Consider the following 20,392-nt stretch of genomic DNA (forward strand, 5'->3'; position numbering starts at 1 on the left):
CAGACACTGGGAGATCAGTTATATCTTACATTTTACTATTATTCACAATCATAGCACTTTGAGCAACTCAAAAGACTTCGGGTTAATTCACTAGTATTTGTAAACACCACCCCACCCATGAAGTAGACAGAATTAATATCCATCAACTGAAACAAAGTAATTTAACCTTTCCTGAGGCCTCAGTTTTCCCACAGATAGTCTGTGACAAGAACCCAGAACTCCTGAGTCCACGTCCTGTGCTGCAGCCATAAGATAAGGAGACAAGGGCATTCATTGACTTATACAACACCAGGAGGACTGGGGTTACTAACTATTGGAATCTCTTTCCAGAGGTTCTGAACATTATTAAATCCTATTAACCTTCAAACTGCTTGTTGCCCTATTTCTTGTTACACAGAGCCAGTCATAATCAGCTGATTGCCCAATTACCCATTATTATTTATATTATGTAGTACACAGGTGCCCTAACCAGGAAGCAGGACCCCATTGTGTTAGGCACTGTACAAATACATCACAAAGAAATGGTCCCTGCCTCAGTGATCTTACAATCTAACTATGAAATGAGCGATAACAAGCAAAAACAACCACCAGGTGGGGGAAGCACCAGGTAACGAGACAAATTAAATACAGAACAATAAGCAGTGGTCACAGCACACCAGCTGCCTAATCATAGCTGGCCCATCCACAGCAGCCTTAGTTTTGCTTTTACAAGTCTAACCCCCCCCAAAATAAACTCTCTGTCATATTTCAGCCTTTTGCTATACCCATGGGTGCCTGCAAGCATCTATCTTAGAGATCGTTGCTCTCCATGCTGAATCATGGAAGTCAAAAAACAGACACAACTGATAACAGACAATGCCACCTCCAAGCCCTCACAGATAATATTTTTTAAAATGTCTGCACATTTGACTTTAGGAAGAGAACTGATGAATTAGTAGCCCTTCTTCCATCTCTTGACTGGATACTTGTCCCTCTGGGGCTGATCATTCCCAACAGGCACTCCCAGCATTGAGAATGACAAACTTTACATCCATCACACTGCAAGTCTTACATTGTTTTTTCCTTTTGATATGTCTGCCTGGAAAACCGGACTCTCAGGGAAAGGGTGGAATGAACAGCAGATGGTGTCCTGTGGCATACGAGTCTCATTTATACTAATGCACTGTTACACTGTGAGCAGCACAAAGGGACTTTAAGGTGGGCGTAAATTGTCTTCAATGGGACTATACCTGTTTAAAGTTAGACATGCTTAAGTACATTGCTGAATTGGGCACTGTGCATTGTAGTGATAAATGCCTTAAAATTACATAGTACTCACAGTACTTCAGAAGCAGTTTGTAGCCTACTGCTCAAGTAATGTGCTGTAATTAGGCATGTATACATTAGGACCTACAATTATTATTTTTCTCTTCAGAGTGAATTTAGTGTTTATAATAAGTGGTGAAAAGACAACAGAGGACTTTAGTCCAAGGATTTATTCACGTAGGAACACCAGCATGGGCAACAGTAAAAGGGAAAGCTTTCCCACACCAATGTTTCTCAACCCATTACTGAGAAACCACCTCTAGGGAATGAGAATGTAGTTGAGCCTTCATGTCCTTTCAGTCTTTGCCTCCCTGAGGAGCCTACCAACAAAGGTACCACTTTGTGGCAATAATTTTGCAATGAGGACATCTATTGGCTAGGACTGGAATAATATCACCAACTCATCCAATCAAAAATTGTAAACTGTTATAATCACTACTTACAGCTACATAGTTCTTTTACCACTAACGGTTTTCAATGTGCCATACAATACTAATAAAGATGCAACAATATTCAAACAGTTCTAGTACTTAAGTGAGTACCGTGTAAGTGTGTGTCATATACAATATCTTTGGGGTCTTGTCCCTACTCTTCACTCAAGTAGGAGGTCTCTTCCCAATATCTTTCAACTGTGCATCTCACACTCTACTTGGTACCACCTGAATCCCTTTTTGATATTTCTCCAATGTTGAGAAGTGCTAATTTTGCTGGGATTCCTCTTATGTATTCCTGTTTGGTGTGTGAATTGCCTTGTTTCTTAGTTAGCCCGTGGAAATTCTTTATTGGATATCTTATTTCCCTGGGGAATGGCTCTAGATGGGTTACATTCCAGCCCTGTATTCTCAGAGTTATTTGTCAAATATTCACTCCTGTTCGGAAAAGATGCCAATTTCTTCTAATTTTCAGGGTAGTTAACCAAATAAATAAATACATTTCCCACTGTGTTTGCCCCCTACTTTCATGCTACAATTTAAGACCCAGTTAAGTCACACATATATCATATCTGTGTCACTGACCTCTCATTGGAAAATAATTATGAGCTACTATCTGGCTAGTCCAACACCAGGTCTGGATACCCACGATAGACAAAGCCTGCTCTATGGAGCCATACAATGAGTTGCAAAGATACTCCTCAGGGTTTATGATGTATCAATGTACTACCTATGTGCACATTTAGACCATGTCTCCACTAAGACAACAAATCATAACACATTCTAATTAACATGATGTAAAACACTACTTAGCATCAACTATACACAGGCACAGGTGGTGTTTAAAAACGTGTTAGCTGGTCATGGTTAACACCTGGGTCTTGTGAGGTAATCCCTCAGCCAGAGCCTGAAATGACTCATCCCTCGGGCATGCTGCAACAGCCAACGCAGAAGCCAGGACCAGGTCAGATGACCCCCGTGGGCAGCAATTTATCCCACAGAAAGAGCAGTCAGCCAGTCTGTGCAACGTCACCACTTGGCTGGGAACTCTCCCTCTGCCTTGTGGTGTTACTGACTGCTTGGGCTTCCAGCCTGCACGGCTCCTGCCTCAGGCTTCCAGCCTGCTCTCACCAGCTGGCCCTACACCAACATCCACCTGCACCTGCCCAAACCAGCTCCACCTCTGCCTCACTGAGTCACCCAGTGATCGCCCTGACAGGTCTCCCCCTGGGTTAATACCTGCTACATATTTTTAAACACAACTTTCCTTACCCATATAAGGGGCAAAATCATGTTTAATTATCATTTTAGTTAAAAGACATTAGTTGATGGTTTTGAAACATGATGCATCTTCCCAGTGTAGACAAAAACTCCCAAGAGTCAGTTTCAACTAATTTTTCATGGATACTGTGTCTGATTGTGATACACATTTCATCTTGGTGCTAGGTAGGTAAGAATTACTTTGCCAATGGAAAATGTCTTGTGCAGAGGGTGTCAAAAGCACCCTTTTAAAAAAAATGAGCTATTGTTATGCCTGATCAAGTTCATTTCTTCACATGTAATGTAGATGATAAACTTTAGACTGGTGAATTTGAGATTTAATAGACATTGTTCAGCACAGTTTAGGCTTTTATTATCCTACTTTCGTCGGGGGGGGGGGGGGAGGGGACCATTTCCGCATTAAAAAAATTGCCATAAGAATCCATTATAAGAGGACCAGTGTATGCATGCTCAGCCAATCAGATCACTCAGAATGAGTGAACATTCTAACACCTCTTTCACCTCGTTAAGTAGATGTTACTTCATACAGTGCAGCATCCAACAGACTATTCTACTACGTTACTGATTTTTTTTTTATCTCCTTCTGTTCAGTAGGGCCAACCCTCTTCTTCATTATACTCATTTTGCTATCTGGAATATAGCTTCTCTTCTGTACCAGCCTGTGGTGCTGGCATTTATTTTCACTATATGCTTACTCCAGGAGCCAGAACATGTTATCTTTTCTGGCATGACTGGTGGACTGACTCTCCACAATCCTCGTTGGAGTCTGGGCGACAGGAAGTTATTAATATATTTATAGAGCACCCCTGCCTGTGTCTCTTTAAAGTGTGCTTTTATTTTTGATTTGGACAAGTCCAATGACATCTTACAAGATATCTTTAATACCAAAAAGGGATGCAAGGAAGGTTTAAGGTTAGGTTGTAATCTTGCTGAGCAGACCAGGGAACAAATTATGTCAAAATTGAGTCTTCACTTCCTCCCTAATTCCACAGGGAAAGTAAACAGCACCAGCACTCTTCCTGGTATATCTTACCTTCCGTACACACAGTCTCAGCTGTGTTGGCCCATGCATTGAGTAAAGGGAGGCAGAGGGAAATGAGTGAAGCCTTCACTCTACTCCAGGGGTTGGCAACCTTTCAGAAGTGGTGTGTCGAGTCTTCATTTATTCACTCAAATTTAAGGTTTCGTGTGCCAGTCATACATTTTAACGTTTTTAGAAGGGCTCTTTCTATAAATCTATAATATATAACTAAACTATTGTTGTATGTAAAGTAAATAAGGTTTTTAAAATGTTTAAGAAGCTTCATTTAAAATTAAATTAAAATGCAGAGCCCCCCGGACCAATGGCCAGGACGCGTGCAGTGTGAGTGCCACTGAAAATCAGCTTGCGTGCCGCCTTTGGCACACGTGCCATAGGTTGCCTACCCTTGCTCTACTCACTCAAAGCCCACATTCACAGAACACCCCAGGAGCCTCTGCTCACCCCACAATAGAAAAAGCAAGCATGGAGGAGTAAGAGGGCTCCTTATATCCACTCACCTGTGTGAGTATGCAGCAAGAGCATGATCTGGCCCTGAATAAACATGATAGAATCCTGATTATCTAAATGTTCCAGGAAACATCATAAAACTTTAGATAATCAGAGTCAGTTAAATTGGAGGAGCTAACTGTAACCTCGCTTGCCTGATTGCACTTTCCTCTTCAGCCAGCTGGCCTTGGGGAAGCCAGCCAGCAGGCAGCTCCGCTCTCCTTTTCAGCTGGCTGACCTTGGGGAAGCCAGCCAGCTGCTTAACTGTGCTCTAGATTGTGGGGCTTAGGCTGCACTGGAAACTACAGTTAACCCCATGGGACATAAATGACTTTCATAACAGAGAGCGTCAGCTAGCCAGGGTTCAGTTAGCTGGGGATTAGGAAATGGATATTAGAATCACCCTAACTTGTCCCCTCTGCACATGGAGGATTTCTTGTTACTGTTCTGCAGTAACACTCTGACCCTGGAAAGATGTAGGTGGAGTTTTTATCTGTTTTCAAGGTTACTGATCTCGCCTTCACTCTGTTCCCCCATAGCCTTACTTAGTTTTGTGTATTTTGATTGTCCTGGTATTTTTTAGCTTTGGTTCCAGTTTCTCCAAAGTCAGTTTCAAATTGGCCTGGCAAAACATGAATGAATGTATTTGTTTCTCTGCTTGGATAGCTTTCTTCTAATACTTCTAAGGGCTTGTATACGCCGTGGGGTAACACTCTACAGGAGCGAGATTTCTACAAAGCACTAATGTGTTGTGTATTAATTGGTCCACGTAGACTCTGCTGGTGTGCACTAAAGGTTCCCTAATGTGCTTTAATGCAGTTCTGCTTCAAACAGCACTACGTCAAAGAGCACCAACAGGGTCTATATGAACCATTTAATGGGCAACATGTTAGTGAGCTTTAGAAATCACACCTCCATAGAGCGCATTACCCCACTGTGTAAAACGAGCCCAAAGGTTTTTTTCCTCCTTTAGTATTGTAAGTTCAAATTTTAGCAATTCATCTTCCAGCATTAAATGTAGTTTACAATTTTAGTTCCTTCACAGCAGCCTTATTTATATTTTGTACATATTCACATCCCTATATTGCTGCCAATTTCACAGAAACTTTTTTCAAGTCTCTGAAAATCATTTCTGGAGATCCTTTACTCTTAGGGGGGTTTGATTACTGGTAAACATACATTTTCTGCTGTTTTCATTTTGTTCGTAAAATAATTCTTTTACATTTGTAAACTCGTTATTTTTGCTTCAGAAAAAAACTTTTTCATTTGTGTCTACCTTGGAGTCTTCTCTCAGTATGTGAGTTTATATAATACTCTGTCACCAAAGCAGCCAGCACTAGCCACAACATAGAGCACAGCTCTAACTTGTAACTCACAAGCTTCCATGAACCCACCATGCCCAGAGAGACCCACACAGGACATCACCCCCTATCTACACTACATGGGATACAGCAGAAGCTGGAGAGATCTCACAGGGAATGGACAATAGAAAACCCAAGCCTCTTCACTGAAGCAACCATCTGCAGCCGAAAGCGTAGGTGATAAGTCAAGGCCCTCCAGCCACCTCAGCAGTACTACACCCAGAAAGACCCTCTGGATCACTCTCCTATATCCTCTCCAAATGCAAAATAGGATTAGTCAGCAGGAGCCTTCTCAGTCTTCTACCACCATTCTATCAACCCTGACACTTGGCCCGTGGACTTCTTTCCCCCCATTTACCTCTACTGCCATTGTTCCCTGTTTCTCCCTCATTCTGCCCCTTTCCTACCACTGCAGCCCCTTAGCTACCCAACCTGGTTCTCCATGACTATTATCCTTCTTACACCCACTCTGCTTTCTTTCCCCTCACCCTTCCAACTTTCCCCCGCTCAGCTGTCCTCTCACTTAATTCACTCCCCTTACTCCAACAATCCCTTCTCCTGAAATTCAACCTTGAGCGCTGCTCCCTCGCCCTCAAAAGATCCATAAATTTTCAGTAATAATTAAATACCTTTTTTAAAAAAGCACCAGAAGGATGCTCTTGTAGTTAACACACTGGACTGGGATTTAGAGACCCGGTTCTGCCAGACTTCCTGTGTGACTATGCACAAGACACTTAATCTCTGTGCCTCAATTCCCCAATTGTATAATGAGGATAATTTACTTCCCTTTTTAACAGAGGTATTGAGAGGTTAAATCTATTAACACTGGAAGTCTCTGGGGGTGGAGGGAGAACCTGATGAGAAGAGTGGCCATTTCCTTAGGAGTGCACGCTGAGCTTGTGCAAGAAAATACACACAGCCTCCTTGATATTTTACAAACCCCTGCCTCCGAAAGAATTACCTTTCCCATTAATGAAGCCTCGTTGGAGCTGGCGAAAACCATCTGGCAGAGCCTCACCTCTATACCAATTATAGTCGAATGGGTGGACAAATGCTGTCAAGTCCCTCAGCTGGACTTCAATTATTTTTTTACCCCACCAGTTCCCAATTCCTTGGTGATCATGGCTGCTCTTGACAATCCCATCTTAAAGCCATTCCCAAAGACAAGCAGTTCAAGAGACTGGATTTATATGGCCGGAAGGCTTATTCTACCACTACTCTATAAATGAGAGTGGCCAACTATCGAGTTCTCTTCTCTAAATTTTTTTTTATTTTTTTTTTCAAAATTTCATGACAAGTTGCCACAAGAACATAAGGAAAAGTTCCTGGCTCTGGTTTCAAAAGGACATCTCACATCCTGATCACCACCACTTGATGACGCTTATGGGATCTTGCGTTCTATGGCCACCTCCATCTCCATGAGTGCTTTTCCTATCTGTAGACTTCTGGCATTCCAAAGGAGCTGCAAAATACAATCAAGGACTTGCCCTTCATAGGGTCTAAGCTATTTCCCCCGAAAAACAGATGGTGCTACGCACAGCCTAAAAGGCTCCCATGTAACGCTCCCTACGCTAAGCGTTTACACCCCAGTGACAGAGGAAACAATTTCAACATCACCCGTACTACAAGATTCATGAACATTACAGGATTCCATGAAGAGAAGGTCTAGACCAGCTTGATTTTGCCAGTCGACGTTGTCTACAGCTGGCCCTTCTCACCAGACATCTTCAACTTCCAAGCATTCATTTTGACTGCTTGATCAAGGACAGCACACTGACCATATCTTCTTCCTTCAGAAGACACCTCTCTCTCTTTCACTGTGCTTGGAAAGACATCACATCAGACAAGTAGGTGCTCAGCACTGTAAAGGAGGGATCTGTTATCCGCTTCACACCACTCTCAGAACCAGGGCAAGTCTCTACATGCCAACCTCCAGTCTCCCCACTTCATGGATGATCCCTGGTTGAACACTCATGAGAGATCGTGCTCCCAGGATAGTCAAGCCATCTTGTTAAACAACAGAAAAATCCAGTAGTGATGCAGCAAAGATCCATGTATAGGTTTGGGTTTATGACTTGGGCGCAATCACAACATTTATTGTCCCATCAAACAGAATTTAGACATGTACTGGACTATCTGTTGCACCTGAAACAATGTGGCTTTCAGTTAGTTCTGGGAGAGTCCACCTGTCTTCCATATCTCACTACAACCAGCAATAGATGGATTTTCTATTTTCTCTCATCCTTTTGGTTTCCAGATATCTAGAAGGTATGCTGAATGTTTACCCGCCTGTGCCTAATCCCCTACCTGTATGGGATCTCAATTTAGTACTCTCCAGACTAATGGGATCCTCCTACGAACCTATGGCAACAACTTCACTACCTCTACTGTCTATGAAGATGGCATTTCTGGCTACCATCACTTCTGCAAGGAGAGTTTCAGAACTTCAAGCTCTTCTGGCTGACCCTCCTTTCAGGATCTTTCATAAAGCCAAAGTTTCCCTTAGGCCACACCCCAAGTTTATTCCAAAGGTAGTGTCAGCTTTCCACCCAAACCAATCTTCATCTTCTGTTGTTCTTTCCGAAACCCTCTTCTTCTCCAAAGCTGAAGAAAGACTCCACACCTTTGATGTTTGTAGAGCTTTGGCGTTCTACCTGGACCATATTAGATCCTTATGAGCCTCTCCCAGGCTTTTTGTAGCCTATGCTGTGAGAGTTAAAGGTCAAGTAGGGTATGTCTATACTGCAATTAAAAAGCCGCAGCTGGCCCATGCCCACCGACTTGGGCTCAGGCTAAGGCGGTGTTTAACTGTGGTGTAGAACTGGAGCGGAGTTCTATGACCCTGCAAGGTGGGAGGGTCCCAGAGCTCAGGGCCCAGAGCCTCTTGTGACAATGCTAACTCCAGCAAGTCAGCATTACAGGCTCTGTTCAGGTGATCCGAATGTGTTCCATCTGTAAGGGAGCTGCTGATGAGTCACCTGCAATGGAATGTACATGTGCACAATCACTTGAAGGAAAAAAAGGTTGGTTACTTGTACAGTAAGTGTTGTGCTTCAAGATGCATTGTACACATGTGCTTTCCACAACCCTCCCACCTTCCCCACTACTTTGGACATTAGACAGCAGCAAGAAGGAATGAAGACGAAGGCAGCAGACAAGCTTGTTTTATGCCCTCAGCTGGGTCCATGAGGAGAGCAGGGGCTCATGTGCCACCTAATGGTCTTGCTGGCAAAAGTCTTTGACTCAAGTGTTTTTGGCACACATACACCACAGTGGCATGTATATGTGCATAACACATTTCAAAGAACAACAGTTAACATACAGGTAAGTAACTGTTTTGCCCCCACCATGGTAGTATCTGAGCACCTCACAAATGTTGAGGTTAATAACTTTGAAGTCCTCTGGGGAGAGATGTTGAATCTGGACTGATGACTTCATCAGGAGAAGAGGATGAGATACTGGGGGAGGGGGGAGGGAGGAGAACATCTAGGGATTCCTCCATTATTTCTCCTTCCCTGATTGTGTCAAATACAGTAAGTGAACGGATGGTAGCAGGAGCCTGACCAGAGGTTTCCTGTACTGGAGTGGGAGGAATCCTCCCCTTAGATTGTGATTGTGATGGAGGTCTAGAATCCCTCAGAGCAGCCCAAGATTAGTAAAGCTAGGAGGGATACCGCAATGTCTGAGTAGCCCAGGGTGGAAAACCAGTCCTGATTCTTAGGACCCATAACCCTGGTAAGAGGTCTATAAGGTGATCTAAAAGACCTTCAAAGTGATACAAGTTCCTCCTTTTCAAAGTCTGAAGAAGATATGTAGGTTTCTTCAGAAAAGGGAGGGGCAGTCCCCCTTGGAGTCTGCAGTGGTCAGGGTATGGAAGACACCAGCAGATCCAAAGAAACCAAGGGAAAAGGTGGCCAGAGTACCAACAGGGTGATTGGTGCTGCCAGGACCAATGGTGCTGGCATAATAATGTAGAGAGACATGCTGTCTGCCCAGACTACGTCACAGGCGCTGGCATTGCTGAGCATGCGGGCAGTGCTGATTGTGCTGAAGGTGCTGATAGTATCAACTGTGCCAAAGACACTGAGTTGCCCCAACTGGAGCCAGGTATAACAATGAAAGGTCCGGTAAGAGGAGGCACAGAAATTCCCTTGCAGACAGGAACGCCTGAGGAGTCAACACGACTGAGGGCTGGTCTATACTTACCCGTTAGTTCGACGGCTGGAAATCGAACTTCCGGGTTCGATTTATCGTGTCTGGTCTGGATGTGATAAATCGATCCCGGAAGTGCTCGCCGTCGACTGCGGTACTCCAGCTCGGCGAGAGGAGTACCGCGGAGTCGACGGGGAGCCTGCCTGCCGCGTGTGGACCGCGTCTGAACCGCGGTAAGTTCGAACTAAGGTATGTCGACTTCAGCTACGTTATTCACGTAGCTGAAGTTGCGTACCTTAGATCGAATTGGGGGGTTAGTGTAGACCAGGCCTGAGACAGTTAAGTCTTCAAGTAGGATAGTTGGAAAGCTGGCAGTGCCAATAGGGTCTGAATCAGCTGTACTGACCATGTATCAAGTAAGGATGAAGACACTGCTCTCAATAGTCCCAAAGGAGCCAAAGTTGACAGTGTCACCTCAAATGGTGCCAGTGAGTGCTTATGCTTGTGACGCCTCAAACCAGGACTGGAGTGCTTACTGGAAGCCTTCTTATGAGATGAAGAGTCAGAATGCTGGGAGTGCTCTGAGGTGGCTGGGGGGAGAGGGTGAATGAAGAGTGATGTTTTCCCATCGACTTCTGCTTGGGATCCCAGGTAGCAGTAGGAGCACTTCTTGTCGACTTGATTTCATTATTTTGTTGTTGGGGTCCAGTTAGGAAAAGGGGCGCATCACCCTGCTTCATCAGGGCTTTGAGGCGGAAATCCCTCAGTCTCTTAGTCCTGGTAGGGAAGGAGTGCAAATACTGCATGTGTCCCTCACCAAGCCAAATCAAAAAGCTTTTATGCCTGCCTGTCACAAGGAAAATGGCTCTGCATGTGGTACGTTGCCTGAATCCTGATGATTTTTCTTCATTCCAAATGACCATTTTTTTCCTAAATTAGATCTAAGTAACTACACTAACTTATAGCTACACTAGAACTAACTATACATAACTATATACAATACAATTATTTAGAAAGCTGGCAAACCTAAGCTAAAGGTATGGGGAGCCACGGGTTGCGAGAAGGAACTGAGAGGGAGGCAGTGGATCAGCCCTTTTTATGCCCTTGGCACAAGATGAGAGAGGGCACATGCAGCACCTAGTGATACTACTGGCTAAAGTCTCTGACTCTAGTGCATTGGGTGCACATACACCTGCAGTGTAACGTATAAGTGCACAATCACTTGAAAGAGAATATGTAAATATGAACAAAAATAAATGTATAAAAATAACTATGTGAAACATATGAGCCATTGTTACCCTGATCTCTTCACTTATTTGCTGTAATTCTTTCTCACACCCTTGTCTGTTCTCCCACCCTCCTCCTTTTCAAGACTAAGCTCTTCTAGGTGAGGACTGCGTTTTCTCATATCTATACTGTATCTAATGCAGTGTGGCCCTAGTCCTGATGGGACTTCTGAGGGTTACTAGAATATAAATAATATTAACAACATTAGACCACTGTTGTATCTACAACTGAATGTACTTGGCAACTAGTGATTTTTTTTTTTAAACAGTGCTTTTAAATGTTGTCTTTGCTTGAGTACTTTTAATGTGCTCAGGCTAAACAATACACGCGCAATAGACATTTTCATATATACCAGTAATAGAAGTTTACTGTCATTTACGGTGTTCAGCCAAACTGTGTGAAAGAGTTGAAAATCTTCTGTAAAATCTAGTTTCCCGGCTTTTAGAAAAGCCAAGTTAATGCATACTTCTTACCTTTCCTGGGTATTTATTTAACACAAAATATAAATTCCTTATAACACATTGTATTTTACAGTTTACCTACATTAGGCAACTGAAAGATCACTGGCCGCCATGAAATTTAGAACACTTAAAATCTTCATTTTGTCTTTATGGACCATTTTATTCAAATGACACGGCTGAAATCTGTAATCTGATTGGCTGTCTATCCATATCATCTCTCTATAGACCAGCAGTTTTCAAACTTTTTGAGCTGAGCTCCCTCTTTGAGTTACAATTTTTGATTGCACCCCCCCATACCTACCCCTCCCCTCTTGGGTTTTCAGGGTTGGGGAAGGTGCATACAATGGTCTCTGGGGGTAGAGCCAGCACTGGGCATGCATATGTTGACACTGACCTACAGGCCAGGTGGCCTACTGAGGTGAGTCATGGGTAGAGGTGGCACTCCCTGCCCAACACACCCCCACCCACACAGGGCTGGCCTGAGCCCCCCTGAATATTTCTCCCTGGCCCCCTATGGGGGCACGTCCCACAGTCTGAAAACCTCTGCTATAGACACACTGAAATTATAAAGCCTCTTCAACAATCCAAGTGGCAACAGAGAGACAGTTTTTTAAAAAAATCTCAGAGTAGTCCTTTTGAATTAATTTTAATGCTTCAAGAGTTGTTGTATGCAGTGTTGTAGCCGTGTCAGTCCCAGAATATTAGAAAGACAAGGTGGGTGAGGTAATATCTCTTATTGGGCCAACTTCTATTGGTGAGAGAGACAAACTTTCAAAAGCTCGTCTCTCTCACCAATAGAAGTTGGCCCAATAAAAGATATTACCTCACCCACCTTGTCTCTCAAGAATAGTTGCTAATTCTGTAGTAAAGAATCAGGACAGAGTTGTATAAGCCATAAAGTTCTTCCAGATACACCTGTATAGTGCACTGAAAGTATTTTTGCTTCTCTACAATAATGTTCAAGGTAAGTTTCAGTATCTAGAACCAAAAGAACAAAAATGTAGTACTCCAATAGCAGTCAGCACTAGCTTCAATCAAGTATGTAAGAGATAAGTCAGCACCTTCCAGTCTCCACTGGAACCTGAGCAAACTGTGTGAGACTCTAAGCCCAGCAGCCTAGCCTCTCCAACTCCTACCACTACACGGGCAATAGGGATAAATATTTGTCCAACACCCAAATCCAATGGAATGGAGAGTGGTCTTGCTCTATCTTGCTTTAGTGAAACAAGCCTGCAACAAGCCCCAAAGTGGCACCCTATGTTGTATTGCAGGCTCTCAAGCTTCAGGTGCACCAGCTGCTGAAGATCATTCTAGTAGCCAAGCAAGGCTGTGAACATCTAACCCAGAAGTAGCTTCTCTCATTTCTGTATCACAAAAACCAAGGAACAGCTTTACCTGCTGCCATCTCCAATCACAGATGGAGGGTTTAAATTCTTCATATTTTCCCAGGTTAAGAGAATCAGAGATTTGACAAGCCTTCATCCAGAGCCTGATAGAGCATTTGCCCAGGTAGGACTAGGAGTGCCTACTGGAACCAGAGCCAGCTCCTCTGCTGAACAGCCAGCGAGACCTCTGACCACAAGGAGGGGCCATTCGACACCAAGAGAGGCAGTGTCATTCAGTACACAAAGCACTGTCTTAAGGAAAAGGGACTCCTGGATCTTAATTCACCTCTAACGCTGATCAGTAGAGCCCTGTGCAGATATAAAAATTTGGATCCGCATCTGTGATAACTTGTATCCAACCCGAGATCTGCACTCCACTTTTTATATGTATCCGCACCTGCATCAGCACCCTAGCTCACTGTTAAAGCCCTGCATGGATACAAAAAATGGGATCTGCATTTAAGATGGTAAACAATACAACCACCTCTGCATCCGCAGATGCAGACATCCATGGATATAAAGCAGATATCTGCAGGGCTCTACTGATCCGTTAGATAACATTTCTGCTTTATCTCTGTTTGATAGATGGGGAAATTAATAATACTTATCTACCTCAAAGGGGACTGTGGTGATTGAGTAGTTAATGTGTGCATATCGATGTATGTACTAAAATTCATCAGAATGTACACAAAATGCTCCAGTGGTTGGGGAGACATAGTGGTTCCCAGCCTTCTTGCTTATTTGTACTATTATCTTTTGCAAACATTTCAAATACTGGGAAGTATATAGCTAGCCCCATAAACGCCAAGGACCTGCAGCTGCACTACACTTCTGCTGCAGGGCAATGGTCTGCAGATCACACAGTTTTTATGTAAAACCAGTCCATTAGATTTAGAGGGTATTCCAAAAAAAAAAAATCAACTCACTAGCCCTCCCCCAAAACGCTGGCCCTGTGCATACTGGTGTCAACACAGTGCACAGGAGTCAGTTAATTTGGGGGTGTCAGTGACAAATTATTTAGCAGGCTCTATCAAAAAATGCTAAGACCAGCTCTAGTAATAAAGGAACTGACAGCTGAAGGCACTAAAAGCTGCTGTACTTCCTCACCAAAGGCAGGCACATGCTGCCCGAGTGGGCAATAAACAACGTTAGAATTCTATTGAGAAATTAACAACCAGTTCTAAGGTAGCAGCAGCAAGACAAGAGTGGAAGTCTATAATATACAACTTGCCTTTGGAAAACTAAGAGTTTACACGACTGTGCTGACAGACCCATAATCATGTAATTTCAATCATAGCTGTGTAAAAATAGGGACTTTGCCCAGCAGCTTGGTCACAGAATGTTCTTTCAAAAACAGGAGGTTCGTCTACTAGGCCTGGATCCTCTAAACTGAAGCCTGTGAGGAAGTACTCATTAATGGCCATGGCAAGAAAAAGAATTCTATCTATACTCTTTGTCATAGATTTGTACTCAAAATTAGCTACACTATGGACTTGTCTACATTACAAAGACTTGGCCAGCATAGCTACGCCAGCAGAGCCCCCTAGTACAGATGTGGCGTAAGCCACCACAAGTTCTTCTCCCAGCATAGTTGCACCATCTTCACAAACATTAAACTATCCTGACAGAAGCACTCCGCTGTCAGCACAGCAGGAGGGTTTTGTCAGGACAGCTATGTCAGCTAGGGGATGTGATTTTTTTTCACACTCCTAGTGGACATAACTACGCTGGCAAAACTTTTTAGTGTAGAATAGGCCTATGTAAGCAGATGCTTTAGGTATCCTTTTAGATGGAGAAAGACTTCAATGAGGAAAAGATCAGAGGTGAAGAAACAAAGGAAGGTCTATTATAAATAGGTACCTTGTGGTATTCCACTATTTTTGACTTGGGGTTCAACCACTTGAATTGTGTCATCTTCAAGATAGAAGTATATTTTACAATGTCTTATTCTATATAGCTCTTGATTTTTTTCAGGCACTTCTTCATCAAAATAGGCATCAAAAGACAATACCTACAAAAAAGCATAAATAAAGAAATATAAAGAAGCAAAAGTCTTCATCCAGTGTGTTTGCAATACAAAAGATGTCAATAAAGGGAAGTTGTACAGATGCACAATTAATTATAAAAATAACAAATGTGTGGATTTCAGCAGGTAGATTTACTTTTCAGAAATATAAGAACAAGAATCCAAATGAAATTGCATATTTTTATATTCTTTTGGATGGCATTTTTATCACCACATCTGAGTAGAGAAGGAAGACTCCAGTTAAAAAAAAAAAATCAAATATTAAGCTATCAGCGGGCTGCTGTCACAGAGAAGGCCAATATCAGCTTCCTATAACTGGGTACCATTTAGGGCTATACAAAATAATCACTTCAAAACTTACCTGGTGTTGTGTTTCAGTGAGTGTGTGAATCTCAGGGAAGGCTGGGCCTGGCCTCCCCAAACACAAATCTAGATCCTCCCTTACTATAACTTACAGTAGTAGCAATCCTAGAAAAAAAATGTTTGTGGTGCACTGCTCAGTAGTTTACTACAGCAGCTTTCACCTCTAGAGATCCTGACATCTTCCATATGGTTACATGTACTAGTGAGTTTTGCTCTTGCATACTAATACTCATTTGTGCACATAGCAAACAGGACCGCCCAGAGGATTCAGGGGGCCTGGGGCAAAGCGGGGGAGCTGCAGCGCTTGTACTCACCCGGCGGCGGTCCGGGTCTTCGGTGGCATTTCAGCGGCGGGGGGCCCTTCAGTCGCTCCACGTCTTCGGCAGCACTGAAGGGCCCCCCACTGCCGAAGACCCGGACCGCCGCTGGGCCAGGCTCAGGGGGCCCCTGTGGGGCCCGGGGCAAATGGCCCCACTTGACCACCCCCCCCCCCGCCTCTGGGCGGCCCTGATAGCAAAACTACTAAACAATTTGGCACCATTTATTGTCTTTATTCATGAAGTCAAGCTTGGGGAAAATTGTAAAAAATATTTGTATATAAACCAACAGGAAAGTAGGCATAGCACAAACAGGCAAGAAAACACCACGGAAAATTGCATACTTTTCTCTACCATGTCCAGCTCAAACCAGTGCTAATTAGTACCTCTTTCATAATCATTATATTTTCAAGATTTACATAAAACATGAAAGAATGTATTTTTAATCTGGATTCCATAGATAAAATTGACCATGGAAGAAAGACTCTAGCTATCCATTCTTCATGCCATACAGGTACTGATGGGTGTCTGACAGAAGTAGTCTTGAAATTTTTTTAAAGATGTCAAAATTCTCTACGTAACATAACACATAGTTGCTAATACTTTGCCTTTCTTTAGCATTTCCATCAGAGACTCTCAAAGTACTTTTACAAATAGTAATTAAGTAGACTTCAGCACATCCCTGGGCAGATATCAATATCCACTTTTACAGCTGGGGAAATTGAGGCAGAGAAAGGCCAAGTGCACTGTCTAAGATCACACAGGAAGTTCTGTGGCAGATCTCCCGGCTCCCAGTCCTGTTTCTTAATTGAGCTGTCCTTCCTGCTCTGCTGAAGAAGGATGTAACTACAAGAGTGGAGAATCTCTCTTTACAGAAAAGCAGGGCCGCCCAGAGGGGGGGGGGGGCAAGTGGGGCAATTTGCCCCAGGCCCCGGGCACTGCAGAGGCCCCTACGAGAATATAATATTCTATAGTATTGCAAATTTTTTTTTAATAGAAGGGGTCCCCGAAATTGCTTTGCCCCAGGCCCCCTGAATCCTCTGGGCAGCCCTGCAGAAAAGGGGTTAAAATTTACCCAGAAGTAACAAAGACCTGGGCAGCTTTCAGCACTTGAACAGTATATGGCAATGCCCTTCTAACTTCCACCCTTCCCTTGCCCCAGAAAGACAAAAAAAAATTAAGAACTTTAGTAACTTTGATTGCAAGTTAACAAGTGAGTTAACACTTAAGCTTCAGTACAATAACATTAGGAGTTAAAATCACAACAAATCTGTAAGTTATCAGTTAAGGTTGTCTATATAGTACAATATAGTCTCCAATCAACTTAGAGTTGATATAGTTAAAAAATAAGGCCAAAATTCTCACACTTGGTGCCTAAGTTGGGCATTTACAGTTTTCTAAACATGGATTTAAGTGCCTAACCTTAGGCACACAGATATGAAAATACTGGCTAAAATTTTTGGTGGTCAGCGAAGTCAACATAAACAATCTTAACTTTGCCCAACACCCCTCAACAATCAACCACTTCAGATGAAATTACTTAAGTCTTAACAAAACTGGATGTATTGTGATTCAATGGACAAGGAGACCTGTTCCATTCCGGGCTCTGCTGCTGACTGGCTGTGTGTCCATAGACAACTTTCTTCAATGCTGTGCCTCAGTTTTCCCATACAGGGACACTAATGCCCACCCATTTGTAAAGCGCTTTCATGCAAATACTATATAAACACCATTTGATTATTATTTACCGTATATACTCGTTCATTAGCCTGTTCATTTATAAGCCGACCCCCCAAGATGGAAAGGTAAAAATAACAAGAACTGTATGACCCTTTCATAAGCTGACCCTGTATTTCAGGGGTTGGCAAACTTTGGCTCTCGTCCCGTCAGGGTAAGCCGCTAGCGGGCCTGGACATTTTGTTTACCTAGACCGTTCACAGGCACGGAGCCCCTCAGCTCCCAGTGGCCACGGTTTGCCGTTCCCAGCCAATGGGAGCTGTGGAAAGTGGCACCACTTCCCGCAGCTCCCATTGGCTGGGAACGGCAAACCGTGGCCACTGGGAGCTGAGGGGCTCTGTGCCTGCAGACGCGCCAAGTAAACAAAACATCCCGACCCACCAGCGGCTTACCCTGACAGGCCGGGAGCCAAAGTTTGCCAACCCCTACTATATTTTAAAAGCTGGCGTCACAGGAAACACTCAAAAGTTTTGCTAGAATTATTTTAATGTAATCTAACAAAAAAACTGTTGTTGTTATAATAACTGAACAAATATGTATTCACCTTCAAAATTACAGTCAATATTTAAAATCAGTAAATGGATATTTAAAACAAGTAACTTAGAACAATATGAGACTTTAAAGAGTCTTTAAATCCTTCAAAGTCCGAATCAGTCTCTCATTCACCAAACAGTTCATTAAACTCGGCTTCAGTCACAGATGCACCTGCATTGTCATCGTAGATGTCGGCAGTGTCGTCTTCAGACTCAGATTCCTTCTCATCGTCAGCCTCTGTTGTGTCATCATCAAATATGGCATCATCTTCTGACCCATCGAGTGCATTGCTGATACACCTTTTCCGAAATGATTTTTCTATCATTTCCGAAGGAAGACACACCCATGCGTCCTTGATCTACTGGGCGACCAGATTGATTTCGGGCTTCATAAGATTCCTGCCTTTTGTCAACTTCGCCATGCCTGAGCACATCCATTCAGACCACATTTTGCGTAGCCTGTCTTTAAAGGGTTTGTTCAGGCAGACATCAAGCAGTTGTAGAACTGAAGTTAAGCCTCCAGGTATTACAGCCAAAGTAGTTTTCATATTTTTGGCCACATTTTTCACCTCATCCGTTTTGTGTGCCCTGAACATGTCCCAAACAAGCATAGCAGGTTTCTTGAAAAGTGCTCTTGGTCTCTTATTCCACACTTTTTCCAGCCATTCAATAGTCCCACTTTCATCCATCCATCCCTTTTCGTGTGCACATACAATGACACCAGCAGGAAATTTCATGTTTTTAGGCAAGGTTTTTCTTTTAAAAACAACAACAGGAGGGAGCTTTGATCCATTTGCCAAACAGGATAAAACCACCATAACATGTTTTTTTTCCCATGGCCAGTGGTTTTAATTAAAACTGTTTTTTCACCAACACTGGTTACCGTTCTGTTGCTCGAGAGATCGAATGTCATCGGTGTTTCGTCCATATTTCCTATTTGTGACAGTTCAAATGCATATTCCTTTCGATATTTTATAAAAAACCTTTGGAAAGATTCGATTTTATCTTCCAGATCTCTCAGCAGCTTTTGCGCTATCTTTGTTCGCTGACGAAGACAGAGACCATGACGGTTCATGAAGTGAGTACACCAACCCGCTGATGCGACAAACATTGATGGCTTTACTGACTTGTATTTGTCGTCCTTCGACATTTGCAGAGCACGCAGACGAATTCCAGTTCTAATGACAATGTACCCATTTTGTCGACATTCAACAACCCAATTATTGAGATCTTTCTCCAGCTCAGGAAATGAAGTGCACCTCTCGTTGGACATTTTTTCTTGCCTCTTGGCATGTCTTTTAGTGTTGTTTTATTTTTTCGCCATTCTCTTACTTGCTTCTCATTGATACAGAATTCACGAGCAGCGGCGCAATTATTGTTTGCTTCTGCATATTGGACAACTTTAAGTTTGAACGCTGCATGATAAGCAGACCTTTTTCTTTTGATTTCACCGTTGTTCATTTTAAATACTAGTATGAAAATAGATTATTATTATTGTAGTTCTAGATTTTGTAGGACTTCATATAGGAATGTCACCTGCTTTATCACTGTCAAATTATTATTGTTCTTTATTTCAAAGCATCCCTGTAGATTGGCATGTCTGTGGGGATAACAGACTATTTCAATTTTATTAGAGATTCCATCTATTCTGCACATTATATTTTCATATTGGCTCAAGACTTATGAGGTCCATTGGTAGAAATGCATGAAGAGATCAAATTACATAGTAGTGGACTGACACCAGTGCTATAGTACTATCGTTCATTGTATTTTTCTGATTGGCTTGTAAGGCATAGCATTTTGTAAAATGCATGGGTCAAATGGGGACAAAATGCATGGGGAGGGATAGCTCAGAGGTTTGAGCTTTGGCCTGCTAAACCCAGGGTTGTGAGTTGAATCCCTGAGGGGGCCATTTAAGGAACTGGGGTAAAAATCTGTCTGGGGATTGATCCTGCTTTGAGCAGGGGGTTAGACTAGATGACTTTCCGAGGTCCCTTCCAACCCTGATATTCTATGATTCTATGAAATGTCATGCAGATCTGCAGCACTGCTCTTTTAGTATTCCTTTCAAGCCAATCTAGTCCACTAAACAAAGCCTTTGCAACTTTAAAAGGCTGTGGTATTGACATCAATAAATGGGTCGGCAAACTTTGGCTCCAGGTCTGTCAGGGTAAGCCACTGGCAGGTCGGAACGTTTTGTTTACCTGGAGCGTCTGCAGGCATGG

The 20,392-nt window shown here is 43.0% G+C and overlaps 1 protein-coding gene across 1 annotated transcript in view; it reads right to left on the bottom strand.

Moving 5' to 3' along the window:
- Positions 1–20,392, bottom strand: part of LOC113406336 (EF-hand domain-containing family member C2-like) — a 90,289-nt gene that overhangs the window by 56,478 nt on the left and 13,419 nt on the right. The window contains exon 3 of the mRNA XM_026650573.1: positions 15,052–15,202. Within this exon, the coding sequence (XP_026506358.1) occupies positions 15,052–15,202 (151 nt within the window). The remainder of the gene's footprint in view (positions 1–15,051; positions 15,203–20,392) is intronic.

The sequence above is a fragment of the Terrapene carolina genome, unplaced genomic scaffold (assembly GCF_002925995.2).
Source record: "Terrapene carolina triunguis isolate 2854851 unplaced genomic scaffold, T_m_triunguis-2.0 Scaffold26, whole genome shotgun sequence".
NCBI lineage: Eukaryota > Metazoa > Chordata > Testudines > Emydidae > Terrapene > Terrapene triunguis.